Raw genomic sequence first — 13,354 nt, 5'->3', positions numbered from 1 at the left:
CAGCTGTGAACCCTTTGCCTTAATCCGTACGGTTTTACCACATACATTTAACACCTCCTTTGAGTAGGTGATAAATGTATGCAGAGTCTGGTATGTCGGTTGGGTACAAAGGAAGAGTTAAGGGTGTAGTGAAGGGAAGGGTAATTATTTTTAGCAGGGGAAGCACTATTAGAAAAAAAGACATAAGATTTGTCTCATGTGCTTTGTTCCAATGCAAAAACCGAAAATGTACTTCCATGCTTGGTAAATCCAGGTGCGGGAACACTGAACCACTAGTAATCAGACAAAATAAAATTAACCCATGCAAGCGTGCATTAATTTAGTTCCACATGACTTGTAATCTGGCTGAAAGCAGGGAAATAGAACTGAAGGGGAAGAGATTAATAGAAGAACATTAAGACTAGCCTTAGGAAGTAAAATTAGAATATCATAGAGACCAGCCTCTAGAATGAAGGTGGTCAGCATTACAAATGAAGACCAGCTTTCAGTGCGAAGGATTTGAGCATGAGCACAAAGAATGTATTCTAAAATGAATACAGTATGAAAAGCCTGGATACTACATTTCAAAATGTAAGAAGTTCACACACACACCATGAAAGGTAGATCTGAGCCCTGCTCTATCACGAGGGAATAAAACGTGCCTCTAGGGTCTTTTAGGATAGCTGCAGGATGACACATTATAAGTAGAAGGTGGTGTAAAGGAAGGCATCAGAAAACAGAGCTAAGTCAGTGGTGATACGGCGACAGTGCAGGTTCAGACCAAGAGAAGTCACAATCATACTCTGAATGTGAGAAGAAATGTCATGCAGTGATTTGCTGATGTCTTAAATTTAGAGTATAGGGCAAGCTTTTAGCTTACACTTCTTGAGTAATGTACACTTTGAATATGTTTGCTAACTATTTTGTTGATCACAAAATTCAAGTGTAAATTTACTCCCAAATCGCAACTTATGTGTCTTCATGAAATTCAAGAGGATGGGGGCTATACACTTATAGGTAATTTACAAATTTGAGGAGGTTCACTACTTTTTGGCTTTTCACAACATCTGAGTGTAAGTTACACTTTTGGAGTTAATTTACACTCTGATTTAGCGAAAAGTCAAAAGGCAGTAAACCTACCAAAACAAGTGAATTACTCAAAAGTGTATAGCCCCGAGATCCTTTGGCTTGGCGGCGATATGAGAGTAACACTTTTGGAGAATATGTACACTCACATTTTGTGAACAGCTAAAAAGTAGTACTTTCTCAAAAGTGTAATTTACCTTTGCAAATCAGGCTGGGGTGCACTATCATTTTCCGGACCGCACTATTCACACAAAGTCTGGGGCACACCATTAGATTTCTTTTAATAGAAACATTGTGCAGTACATTATTGTGCACAAATTAAAGGACCACTGAGCATGTCACAACAGTTTGTTTTCTTTACAGGACAGTTTATAATCTCCTGATGTCTTTCATCACCACAGGGATGCGCTTTCTGTTAAACAAGCAGGTAAGTTTCCACCTCCCTTCGTAGATGATTTACAACTTTTGTCAGTTGGTATCTGGTTGTAACAGTAGAGGTATATATGAAGTTAGTTCCTCCAACAAGTCAGCAATGAAGTCCAGAGGTGTCCAATGCTGTTATTCCAGTACAAGACACAGCTTGCTTTACTTTCTATGTATGCAGCAGACATATCATGAGGCGTTTTATATCTTTTGCAGATGTTGTTCCTGAATTGGTTGGAGACAGGAGCGAGGGAGACAGGGAGGGTAGGTGCGTGGGTGGGGAGCCGTAATATGTAGCAGTGGGGAAGGAAAAAAATAAATGCACCCCAACAAGACTGGGGAAGCATGCAGTGGGTAGGGCACAGTTCCTGGCTTATGGTCAGGCCATGTGGCCAACCTTTGCATCATACTGCTGAAGCTTATTTGCTTAGTCAAGAGCAGTGTAATGAGAAGGTGAAGTCACATAGAGCATTAAACTAGACAAACATTAGAAGTTCTGAAATTATAGGTATAACTTAAATTTATAATTCATGCACCACCTTCAAATTATGTAATATGGAAGGATATAACCAGTAAATGGGAAAGGTCAATGTTATAGTTAATATAGTGTGGCGAATGAGGTGACAACACTTGGTACAGATATGCGCTACTAGTAATTTGAAGGTGGTGCGTAAATTATAAATTTAAGTTACAACTATAACTTTAATATTTCCAATGTTTGTCTAAAGTTTAAATTTGGTTTGTATAGAAAGAATAAAGTTTTCATAACTATAACTTACCCCTCCCTTGTTTTTTTCATTGTATTTCAAAGGTTTTTATTTTTTAATAAAAATGTGTTTTAAATCGTAGTGTTGAGTGTTACTTATTTGTGTGTCATTTATTGTAGTGTCGTATAGTAGAATGAAGGACAGTGCAGAGTAGTGTAGTATAGTAGATTGGAGTATTGTAGAGTGGAATACAGTGCAGTGGAGTACAGGGGAGTGGGGCAGCCTACAGTGAAGTAAAGTCATACAGTGGAGTGTGGTGGTGTATTGTAAAGTGAAGTGAAGTATCGTAGAGTGATGCGGCTTGTTGTACAGTAGAGTGGAGTGGCATGTCGTACAGTTGAGCAGGGTGTTGTAGACTGTCAGAGTGGAGTACATTGTTGTAGAGAGGAGTGGCGTAGAGGGAGTAGGGTGCAGTAGAGTGTAGTTCAGTAGAGTATTGTCGAGAGGAGTGGTGTAGAGTACACAGGGGAGTGTCATACAGTGGAGTGGTGTGTCGTAGATGGGAGTGGAGTGGCATCTAATCAACTTGTTATACAGTGTACTACAGTGTACTAAACTGATTTACAGTGAATAGGCACAGAGTGGAGTAGAGCTGGATAGAGTGTAGTATAGCCCTGTAGACTGAAGTTGTATACAGTGGAGTAAGTGTTGGACAGTGTAGCGGTATAAAGCACAGTATGATACAGTGTCTTACAGTGGATGAAATGGAGTATAGTGAAGTGGGAAACACTACATTGGAGTTTTGTAGAGTGGAGTTGTGTGTCGTAGAGTATAGTGGCGTGGAGTGAAGTATACTGGAGTGGCATAACAGAATTGAGTAAAATGGTATAAATTGGAGTACCATATTGAACACTTCAGTGCAGTGGTGTGTTGTACAGTATTGGAAAGTGTTGTAGACTACAAGAGAGTAGAGCTGCATAAAGTGTAGTATAGTTTTCTAGAGTGGAATAGCGTACAATACTGTGCTGTAGAGTATGCTAGAGTGGGTTTGTATACAGCCTTATAGAGTAGAATGGCACAGAGTGTCAGAGTAGATTACCGTACAATGGGGTAGAATGGAGTTCTGTGTCAAAGTACAGTAGAATAAAGTGTGGAACATTGACATAGACAGAGGTGCGTATAGTGTTTTATGGTTTAGAGTCTCTTAGAGCGGCGTAGAGCATAGTGTTTTACTGTGGCATATAGTATAGTACAGTGTTGTACAGTGGAGTGTAGGGGTATTGAGTGGAGTGGAATAAAGTGTTGGAGACTGCCATACAGTGTAGTAGAGTGTTGAAGACTATAGTTGCATAGAGTATAGTAGTGTGTCATACAGTAGAGCTACGTAGAGTGGATTGTTATACAGTGTCATAGAGTGAGGTAAAGCCTTGTTATTTGGAGTAGAGTTGAGTGGCATAATGTAAAGTATATTAGAGTGTATGGGCGTGTCATAGAGTGGTGTGGAGTGGAGTTCAGTGAAGCCGTGTAGCACTGTAGCACTGTGCTGAGCAAACTGTTATAAATTGGAGAGCTGTCCTGTATATTAGAGTGGAGTACTTTGTCGTAAAGTATTCAAAAGTGTCCTATAGTGGAAGAAAGTGTTGAACAATGGTTTGTCTGGACAGGGAGTGGAATCTAAAGATGAACGGTGGAGTGTACAGGGATAGAATGGAGCAGAGTGTCGTAGAGTGCCATAAAGTGGAGTTATATAGAATGGAGCAGAGAGTCGAACCGCAGACTGAGGTAGAGTGGAGGGGCGTGCACTGATGTGGCGTGCAGTGGAGTACTGTCCAGTGAAGTGTTGTACTGTGGAGTGGTGTAGAGTTGAATCACATATAGTGGAGTAGCATAGAGTACACAGGCATACAGTGCAGTGCTGTAGACTGGTGTGGCGTAGTTTAGTGGGGTAGAGTGGAACAGTATACAGTGGAGTGCCACAGAGTGGTGTGGCGTCGAATGGAATAGTGTGCAATTGAGTGGTGTAGAGTGGAGTTGCATACAATGGAGTGCCATACAGTGGAGTAGCAGATAGTGGAGTGGCGTAAACTGCAGTGGCATGCACTGGAGTGAAGAAGAGTGGAATAGCATACAGTGCAGTGACGTACGGTGGAGTGGCATACAATGGAATAAAGTACAATGTAGCTAGGTAGAGTAGAGTATATACAGTGGTCTAGCATAGAGTGGAGTAGCATACGGAGGAGTGTAATACTGTGGAATAGCATAGAGTGGACTGTTGTAGAGTAGAATAATGTATGGTGTAGTAGCATACAGTAGAGTGGCATACAGTGGTACCGTACACGAGTGGCATACCCTGGTGTGGGGGATAGTGGAATATTATACAGTGGAGTGGCGCAGAGGTGAGTGTTATCTAATAGAATAGCATATAATTGAGTGATGTATATTTGAGTGGGTACATTGGAGTGACGTAAAGTGGAGAACTGTCTAATGAAGTGGCATAAAGTGGAATAGCAAACAGTGGAGTACCGTAGAGTGGAGTAGCAGACATTGACCTAGCGAAGAGTGAAATTGTGTTCAGTGCAGTGGCATAGAGTGGAATAGCGTATGTTGGAGAAGCGTACAGTGGAGTGTCTTACAGTGGAATAGTGCATAGTGCAGTAGCCTACAGTTGAGGAGCGTATAGTGGAGTAGGATACACTGGAGTGGGATAGAGTGGAATATAATTCAGTGGAGTGGCGTAGAGTAGAGCACTGGTCAATGGAATAGCGTAGAATGGAGTGTAGAGTTGAGTGGCATGCACTGGAGTGGCGTACAGAGGAGTACTGTTTAGTCAAGTGGCATATGGTGAATTACCAATCAGTGGAGAGTCAGTAGAGAAGAGTGGCATTCACTGAAATAGCATAGAGTGATGTAGCATTCAGCACAGTGGCGTAGAGTGGAGTAGCATAAAGTGGAGTAGTGTAGACTGCAGTGGCGTACACTGGAGTGGCATAGAGTGCAGTGGCATATAGTGGAGTGGGGCAGAGTGGAATAACATACACTGGATTGGGTAGAGTGGATCTGCATACAGTTTAATAGCATAGACTGGAGTGGCATACAGTGGAGTGGGTAGAGTGGAATAACTTACTGTGGAATGGCATTAATTGGAGTTGCGTACAGTGTAATATCAGAGGGGAGTAGTGTAGAGTGGAGTGGGGTACAGTGGAATAGCATAGAGTTTAGTACAGTGGACCGACAAACAGTGGAATAGAGTGGAGGGGCTTAGACCTAGGTGGTGGACAGTACAGTAAAGTAGAGTTGAGTGTGTTAAGTGGAATGGGGGCCAATGCAGTAGCGTACAATGGGGCGGCATAGAGTGAGGAATTGTACACTGCACTGGCATACAGTGGAGTAGCATCCAGTGGAATAGCATACAGTGGGCTTGGCTACTGTGCTGTGGAATTGCGTACATTAGGCTACCTTGGAGTTACCTACAGTGGAATAGCGTACATTAGAGTGGTTGTACAGTTGAATGTGTAGGAAAGGGCTCTGTTTGAACATGTTCATCCCCACTTTATGCCGCTGGTACTGATGTTTTTCGACGGAGGTGCACTGGGTTCATGCTGAATAGGTCCCCAGTGCCAGTGCTCTTTCCTTAAAAACAAGGTTAAAGATCTAAATTGTGTACAATTGCCATACACTCTAGTACCTCTGTAGGTCCCTAGTAAATGGTACCACTGATACTTAGGGCCTGGGTACTAGAGAGGGTCCCTAAGGACTGCAGCATGTATTGTGTCACCCTAAGGGACCCCCTAAAAATTGAGCTGCGTGTCATGGTGCAAGCCATGAAGGAAAACAGGACTTGCCATACTCACTGTGTTCCATGCCCCAATCACAGCATCTAAATGTATATAAGTCACCGCTACAGCAGGCCTGAGAGTCCTAAGGTAGGAGCATTATATTTGTTGTGAGGACATATCTACATGAGCAGATATGCCCCTGTGATATCTAGTTTGATTACTAGATGTTTCAAGTGAATAGGGAAGCCATCTTGAGGTTGTACTAGACACTTGCATTACAAGTTACCCAGCTACATAATGGTTTCACTGAAACCTATAGTGTTTGGTGTCAAACACCTCATCCTAATAAATCAAGGCTGATGCTAGACTTGGATTTATTATGACATGCACCCAGAGGGCATCTTACCTCCGTAAACCTACCATACCCTTGGTATGCTGTCTGACTGGTATCGATCAGCCTGCCACCACAGTCAGGTTCCTGACCTCCTGGAGGTGAGATCCCATGCTCTCAGAGGCCAGAAACAATGCCTGCTCTGGAAGAAGGTGTTATCACCTCCTCCAGCAGGATGGCTAGTGAATCTGCATACCAAAGCGAGGGACTTCAAAGGTCATGCCGCTTTTGTGACCCCGGCATCCCCATGGACATCATTCACGGGTCGCAGATGCGACCTCTCGCTTGCCCTTTGTAACCCCTGCCTTTGTGACCTCTGACCTCAGAAGTGGCAAATTTAGAGCCAGGAACACAGTGTCAACTCCTCCTTAGGGACATCAGTTGGGGGTTCCACTCTCTTCGTTTTCTGTCAATTTGTATTACACCAATAATGAGTAATAATATAATAGAGTATTCACTATTAGTGTAAATATGAAGTACAGTTAGCTTGAATGTGCCCTTTCCATGGCAGCTGGAGTAAGTAAAAAATGGGTTTAAATGTACGCTGTGTGTGGCTTGTGGGTGTGTTTATGTGAGAGAAAGTGTATGTAAATGTAAATATGTGTGTATGCACAAGTATGTGTGTTTCAGTGACAGTGGAGGTCAAAGGGCATCTGATGTCACTTCTGCTACCCCTGGCATTTCTTTGAAATTGACATCCATGGGCTTATCTCCTGATCTGGGAGTTGCCACCCCTTGCCTTGAGGCACATTTGGCACCGGACAGGCAGGAAATTAGTTATGCATGTGGCCGTGGTGCACTACCAGGCTAGTCACATCCCTAAGGTGGACAGCCTGATGTGTTCCATGAAAGAAGGGTTCCATCATGTTGTTTTTGGTGGAATTAGGATTCCTGGGACAGGGTTATGCTCACTCCCCTCCCGAAGTGGTTATATAGGGAGTACTCACTTCAAGGGTAAGTAGCCCATTGGGTACTACCCTATACTCCCCTTAAATTGAGTATTTAGGTGGCCCCCAGAAGAACAGACTAGTCTGACTGAAGCAAGACGAGGACAAAGAAGTGCCGAAACAGCAAGAACTGTGGACTGCTAGTGGACTTTGGCTTGCAACCCTGCCTGCCTACTTATTCCTGCCCCGACAATTGTGACAACCTGACTTGTCTTGCAGCTGTGCATCCTCCAAAAGCCTTGAAAGGCCTCCAGCACTTTGCCAAGCTGCCAGCATCTCCCTTGAAGTGGAGGAGGCAATTCCCTGCAGCCACCAACCACAACGTTCGGCTCACTGTTCTGCTGACAACCGGGTCCACTGATGCAGTAACTGCCCAAGAGGAGGTCACCATACTCCAGGAGGTCAGATACGTCACCCCACCAAGTGAGAAGACACCATGACCCACCAAAGTCGTCCTGCTCCAAAACCTAGGGTATTGGACCCCTTGCAGCACCCAAAGCGTGTGTGAGTCCAATCCAGACTCTGAGCCACAACCAGAGACCAGCCATCGAGGAACATCAGCATTGCAGAGGAAAGCACCAAGAGTGAACCAGTTGCCCTGTTTTGTCTCCTTCTTGCAAGTCCAACCAAGAACAGTGGACACCTTTGATGCAGGAGTACCCAATGACCGCTGCACCCGAGCTCCCTGGCCCGAAACCACGACTATCAATGGTGTTTCCCTGCTCGCAGGACCCCCAGCAACTGAGCCCCCATTGGAAGCTCCGGGACTAGTCCACAAATCCCCCTCAGCAGCCTGTTTCCAGGTGGCCCCCCCTCATCGCCAACCGTGCAGTGCACAAGGCACCCAAACCTCTGCACCCGGATGCCCGAGGGCAGGTAAAACTGTACTGCTTATGTGTCTAGTGACCTTGCCTCCCTAGCACCCTATAATCTAAAGGGGGACACTTGAGATCCGAATGCAAACACCCTTATGTAGCAGATGTAGTTTGCACAATTAAAGTATTTTATGCGTAAAAGCGCATTTGCGTGAACTTGCTTGCAAAAATCTGGTGTTGAAGCATTCTATAAAGGTAACTATATTTTTCTAAACATTGGTCTCAAGTTTCTTCCTAAGTGTGTGTCATTTATTCTATGTTCAACAGATATTTAGCACTACCCTCTGATAAGCCTAAACTGCTCTCCGACACTACCTCAAAAGAGAGCATTTGGGAGTATTACTGTAACACCTTTAAAACCAGTAAGGGTTGCCTGGACTATCTGAATAATGTCCCCTTACATTGGTACACTACATAGATACCCAGCTTCCTACAGAGTGGCACGGAGTGGAATAACGTATACTGGAGAAGCGTGCAGTGGAGAGCATACAGTGGAGCAGCATAGAGTGGATTACCATACAGTGGAGTTGCATACAATGTGATAGCGAAGAGTGGAGTGGCATAGAGTGGAGTTTTATACTGTGAAGTGGCATAGAGTAGAGTGGTGTGCTCTGTTCTGACATACAATGGATTGTGGTAGAGTGTTATACCATACATTGAAGTGGCATACAGTGGAGGTGTTTCAGTGGAGTGGCGTAGAGTGCAGCCACACACTTTATAGTGGCATAGTGTGGAATAGCATATACTGTAGTGGCTTACAGTGGAGTGGCATAGAGTGTAGCACTGCAGAGTGCAGTGGTGTGCAGTGGAGTGTCATACAGTGGAATAGAGTACAGTAGAGTGATGCAGAGTGGAGTGATGTGTAATGGAGTGGCGTATGGATGTAGATTAAATTAGGTAAGTATGTAGAATATGGTGTGAAAAGTACTGCAAGACAGCTATTTTCGTCGCCTTGTGTTAATACATATTTACAAACTAATGCAGGGCCATGCATGGTGGCCTAACGTTGCTTTGTAAATCTCTTCTAAGTATTGCACTGGCCATAGGAAACCATGTGTGACTCAAGGGTAACACAATACAATAATTAATCTGGGTGTTAGTGATGCATCATGCCATAGTATACAGCTTTACTTTTGTGGTATAATGTGGTATATGCCAGTGGGAAGGCATTGTATCATTTTTCCCACAGTTTGGCTGTATTTTGGGTTAACGTCATAGATATAAGTAACTAGTAGGTTTTCTTCTTTTTCCCTTCCTATTACCACTTTATTAAAGTGATAATAGGCATAAACAATAATTTATATTTTCCCTATATATTTTTAAAAAGTTGATGGTGTAGTACACTCGTATTTAGCAAGTACCTCTTTGTTTTTAACAAATTTACGTTTTTTGTCTATTTTTACTAACTTGTGCTGTATATTTGCACAATTTGCGTGCTACACCGTAAATTGTTTTTGAAATATGTACAAGTTAGAAAATACACCATGTTTTATTAATATAGTGCACTCCAGTGTATTACAGTGTTTTTCTTATTTTTGTAACATATATATATTTTTTTTGTATCGTGGTACTCCCAAGGCAGTACCGCGGTACAGTACTCTGTAATATTTTGTTAAAAAGTATTAAATATTATGATTATTTTCTCCTACCTGTTACCACAGTAATTAAATAATATTAAGTGGGGGGAAATGATAAAACCTACTATTTACCTGTATTTTACGCTCTAGCCCAGAACACAGACAAATTGCAATAAAAACAACATGGCTGCCTTTGACTTAGTAAAGGCAGTCATTAGCCAATGATATAGTGCATTGTCATTGGCATGTAGCACTGTAGATTTGAGAAATTACTGTGAAACTACTGCAACAACAACCTCTAAACCCCAAATTGGGTCATCTGCACACCATAATGTATAATCCTGCCAGATTTCACCCAAATCTGACTGGCTGTTCGGCTGCTTCATCCGATACAAAAAGTCTATGAAAAATGCATTGGTCAAAACTTGTTTTGGGACTGCCTTTTTTTTTCTTTGCGTCTCTTTGATCAAATTGCTGCAAAACATTTGATCATCTGCCAATGTAGAAGGAAGAATAGGTCTGGAAAGTTTGGTTGAGATGCATCAAATGAGAGCAAAAGGGGCAAATATCCGAGGAATTCCTATCTCTGGTAACTCTATAACTACAGAGCTGCTACCACCACTGCTATTCACTAAGAAATCAGAAAGCTGGAGCAATGCACAAATCCCTGCATCTGCATGAACTGATTTCTTGTAGAACGGCAATGATGAATGAGCAACAGAACAGGCATGGACTTGCTGTGATGATGTACTTTCTGGTCCAACTGTATTGCCTTGTATACCTAAAGAAGAAGTTGTGGCATAACGGCCTGAGCAGCTGACTTCAGAGCTGGAGGAACCAGGCTCGAGTCTCAGCTCAACATCCTGTGATTCTGGGCAAATCACAATGATATCGTACTTGAAATACACAAAACTTGCTGTGAGACAGTGCTGTGTCAGTTCTCAGTATTCAGCTACTGCTCGTTTTCCTTATGATCTGCTGTAACATAGATTCTTGCCATTGTATTTTCATTGCAGATCTGTCCCGTGCTCAACCATGCTGGAATGGTCCTGCTGAACTCTCTGCTGGACACTGTGCCGGGTAAGTCTTTCTCGCCATTCAGACTTACTACTAGCTTTTGCATTAGAATCCATGAACTTGTCCTAGCCTCAGTCCTCAAGCTCTATACTGACCATAGAGTCTTTGCTGCAAAATAGTATTAATTCCTTCTAGACATAATATTGTCATAAGTGTGTAAGAGTCCTATTGAATCACCATCTGTTAATGCCATGGTTTAGGGAATGGTGAAGATTACTCTTTCTTTGGTGGACCTCTGTGATTTGTCATAGACTTGCCTTCTTCCCCAGATGTAGGAGCAATTTATTGAGAATCTCTTTTTTTGAACAGTGAGGAATCCTGTGGATGATTACATTGGAATTGATTACTCGCTCCTGAACGACCCTGTTGTGACTAAAGATAGTCTGGAGATGGATTTCAAGGTAAGATCTTGGGAATCTCCAGGGAAAGAGTATGTTGAGGATAAGAGTAATTTGACCATAGAGTTCCGGGTCAGAAGGGGTAGGTTACTGGTTCCGTGAGACAGTTTTTTTAAGGTCAGGAGGGACTGATTATCTCGGGACATAATTGGCAACAGGCCTCTAAAAATCTACTCGCCCACTTGCTATGGCAAGTCAGACTTTATCAAATTGAGCAATTTATTTGCATCGTTGTGAAACAAAATACTGTAAGATGTCAGTTTTTCCCTAACACACAACATTTAAACAGCTTCTAAATAAATAGTACACGTATTTAAAAATATATCAGGAAATACGAATTGTAATTCAGATGCGTGATGCAAACAAAAATGTAATAGGAGCAATACAAATCAGAACACTTTAATTGGTGATGTGCAAATGACAAACACTTGTTGAAACTTGACCTCCAAACATTATACACTGTAAAGTTTTATCAGTAAAACCACGTCAGTGAGAAATGTTGGGGCCATTTCAATGGAAAATCTGCAGACTGCAAATAAGTATGCTACCACTTCCTGCTTCATGCATGTATTTATTAAAGTGACAGATTTTAAACATGATTTGAAAAACATTCCTGCCCTGATGGCAATGTGGTTAATAAACTAAGAGGCAAGTCAGCGGTCATGCGTATCCTATATATGGCTAAATTGTTATTATATATGAAACAAACTTTTAGTGTATTAAATCAAACAAAAGTGATTTTTGTACAGCAGACATGCTGAACTAGAATATTTAAAGGCGCCCTCATATGTGATAAAGAAGACAATGGTGGCTTAGTGAACTAAGTTATTTGCCTAGGATCACATAATTTGAAACCAGTTTATGGGTCAAGAGCATTATAATAAGGTTGAGTAGAATATTTAAGTCACCAGGGCTGCAGGTCTTGTAACAGTTTTATGATTTTTCAAGGCCTAGACAAGATGCTCTACACTATTAAAGACATGTTGCTGTTGATTTTTATAGGTATATTGGGTTTTCTTAAGGACAGGCTTCTCTTGGTTGTTAGGTACAGGCTACTCCAGCACATTGTTGTCAGACTATTCCTGGTCATGGAGGACCAGTTTCTGCTTATACTTAGAGGCAGGCGGCATCAGGTTGTTCGAGGCAGACTCAACCCATATAATTAGGGACATGCAGCTGCTTCATGGAGTTGGGGACACAGTAGTGCGGGTCTTTAACCAAATGCTATAGAAGACCTTTTGACACAGATTTCACCACACAGATTTGACCACATTTTAAGTGGCAAGTTGATTTAAGAATCAGAGGACAAGTTGCCTGTGTCTATTAAGTTTGATCTATTCTTATTTATTTGAACCAGTCATCTATACTGCTAGTCTGAACACGTAACCAGATTACCAGGTTCAAGCTGTATTCCTTGTAAAGATCTCAGAGGTATTTAGCACTTATTTAAATCTTGTGAGATCTTATGAGATCTCATACAATATCATATGAGATCTTATGAGATCTTGTAAAGATCTCAGAGATTTTTAGCACCTAAGTGCATTTAGCACTTCTCATTCTGCACACTGCCATCTCACATGATACTTAACTCCTGCCTTTTACTGAGCACTCTGTTCTAGTTCTCGTTTTATTTTGCATCTGTTCCTGATGGTGCCTGACCGCATCTCATATTCTGCTCCCAGGGAATGTTCTTCGATCGCCTCAATGAGAATGACACCATCCCCAACCAGGCTGTCTACCCAGTGATAAAAGAAGACGAGAGGATGGTATATGTGGCGCTGTCTGAATACTTTTTTGATTCTGCGATGTACTCCTATTACAAAGCTGGAGTGCTGCGACTTGACATCTCTGGTGAGAGGGTGAGTAAGCTGGGATGGGACACAGGCCAGGTAAAGGATGTACAATGCAGCTTACAAATGTCTATGTGCCCTAATATTATAAAACTATTGCACGCTGAGGAGGTCTAAATCATCCTTCAAGATGCTAAGACTCCAGGGCGATAGGAAGCCCTGTGACCTTTCACTATGTGATGTCAGCCTCCAATGACTCTATTCCTGGATACCAAGAGATGTCAGGCTGTACATCCTGAGGGGACACTGCACGTTGACACTATGATAT

At 42.3% G+C, this 13,354-nt stretch overlaps 1 protein-coding gene across 2 annotated transcripts in view; it reads left to right on the top strand.

Moving 5' to 3' along the window:
• PLTP (phospholipid transfer protein) overlaps window positions 1-13,354 on the top strand; it is a 160,746-nt gene that overhangs the window by 94,076 nt on the left and 53,316 nt on the right. For both annotated transcript variants that reach the window (XM_069243516.1, XM_069243517.1), the window contains exons 6-9: window positions 1,429-1,492; window positions 10,778-10,841; window positions 11,148-11,239; window positions 12,919-13,095. In XM_069243516.1, the coding sequence (XP_069099617.1) occupies window positions 1,429-1,492; window positions 10,778-10,841; window positions 11,148-11,239; window positions 12,919-13,095 (397 nt within the window). The remainder of the gene's footprint in view (window positions 1-1,428; window positions 1,493-10,777; window positions 10,842-11,147; window positions 11,240-12,918; window positions 13,096-13,354) is intronic.

The sequence above is a fragment of the Pleurodeles waltl genome, chromosome 7, assembly GCF_031143425.1.
Source record: "Pleurodeles waltl isolate 20211129_DDA chromosome 7, aPleWal1.hap1.20221129, whole genome shotgun sequence".
NCBI classification, from domain to species: Eukaryota; Metazoa; Chordata; class Amphibia; order Caudata; family Salamandridae; genus Pleurodeles; species Pleurodeles waltl.
The sequence above is the reverse complement of the archived record's forward strand: the minus strand, read 5'-3'. Positions and strand labels throughout refer to the sequence as shown.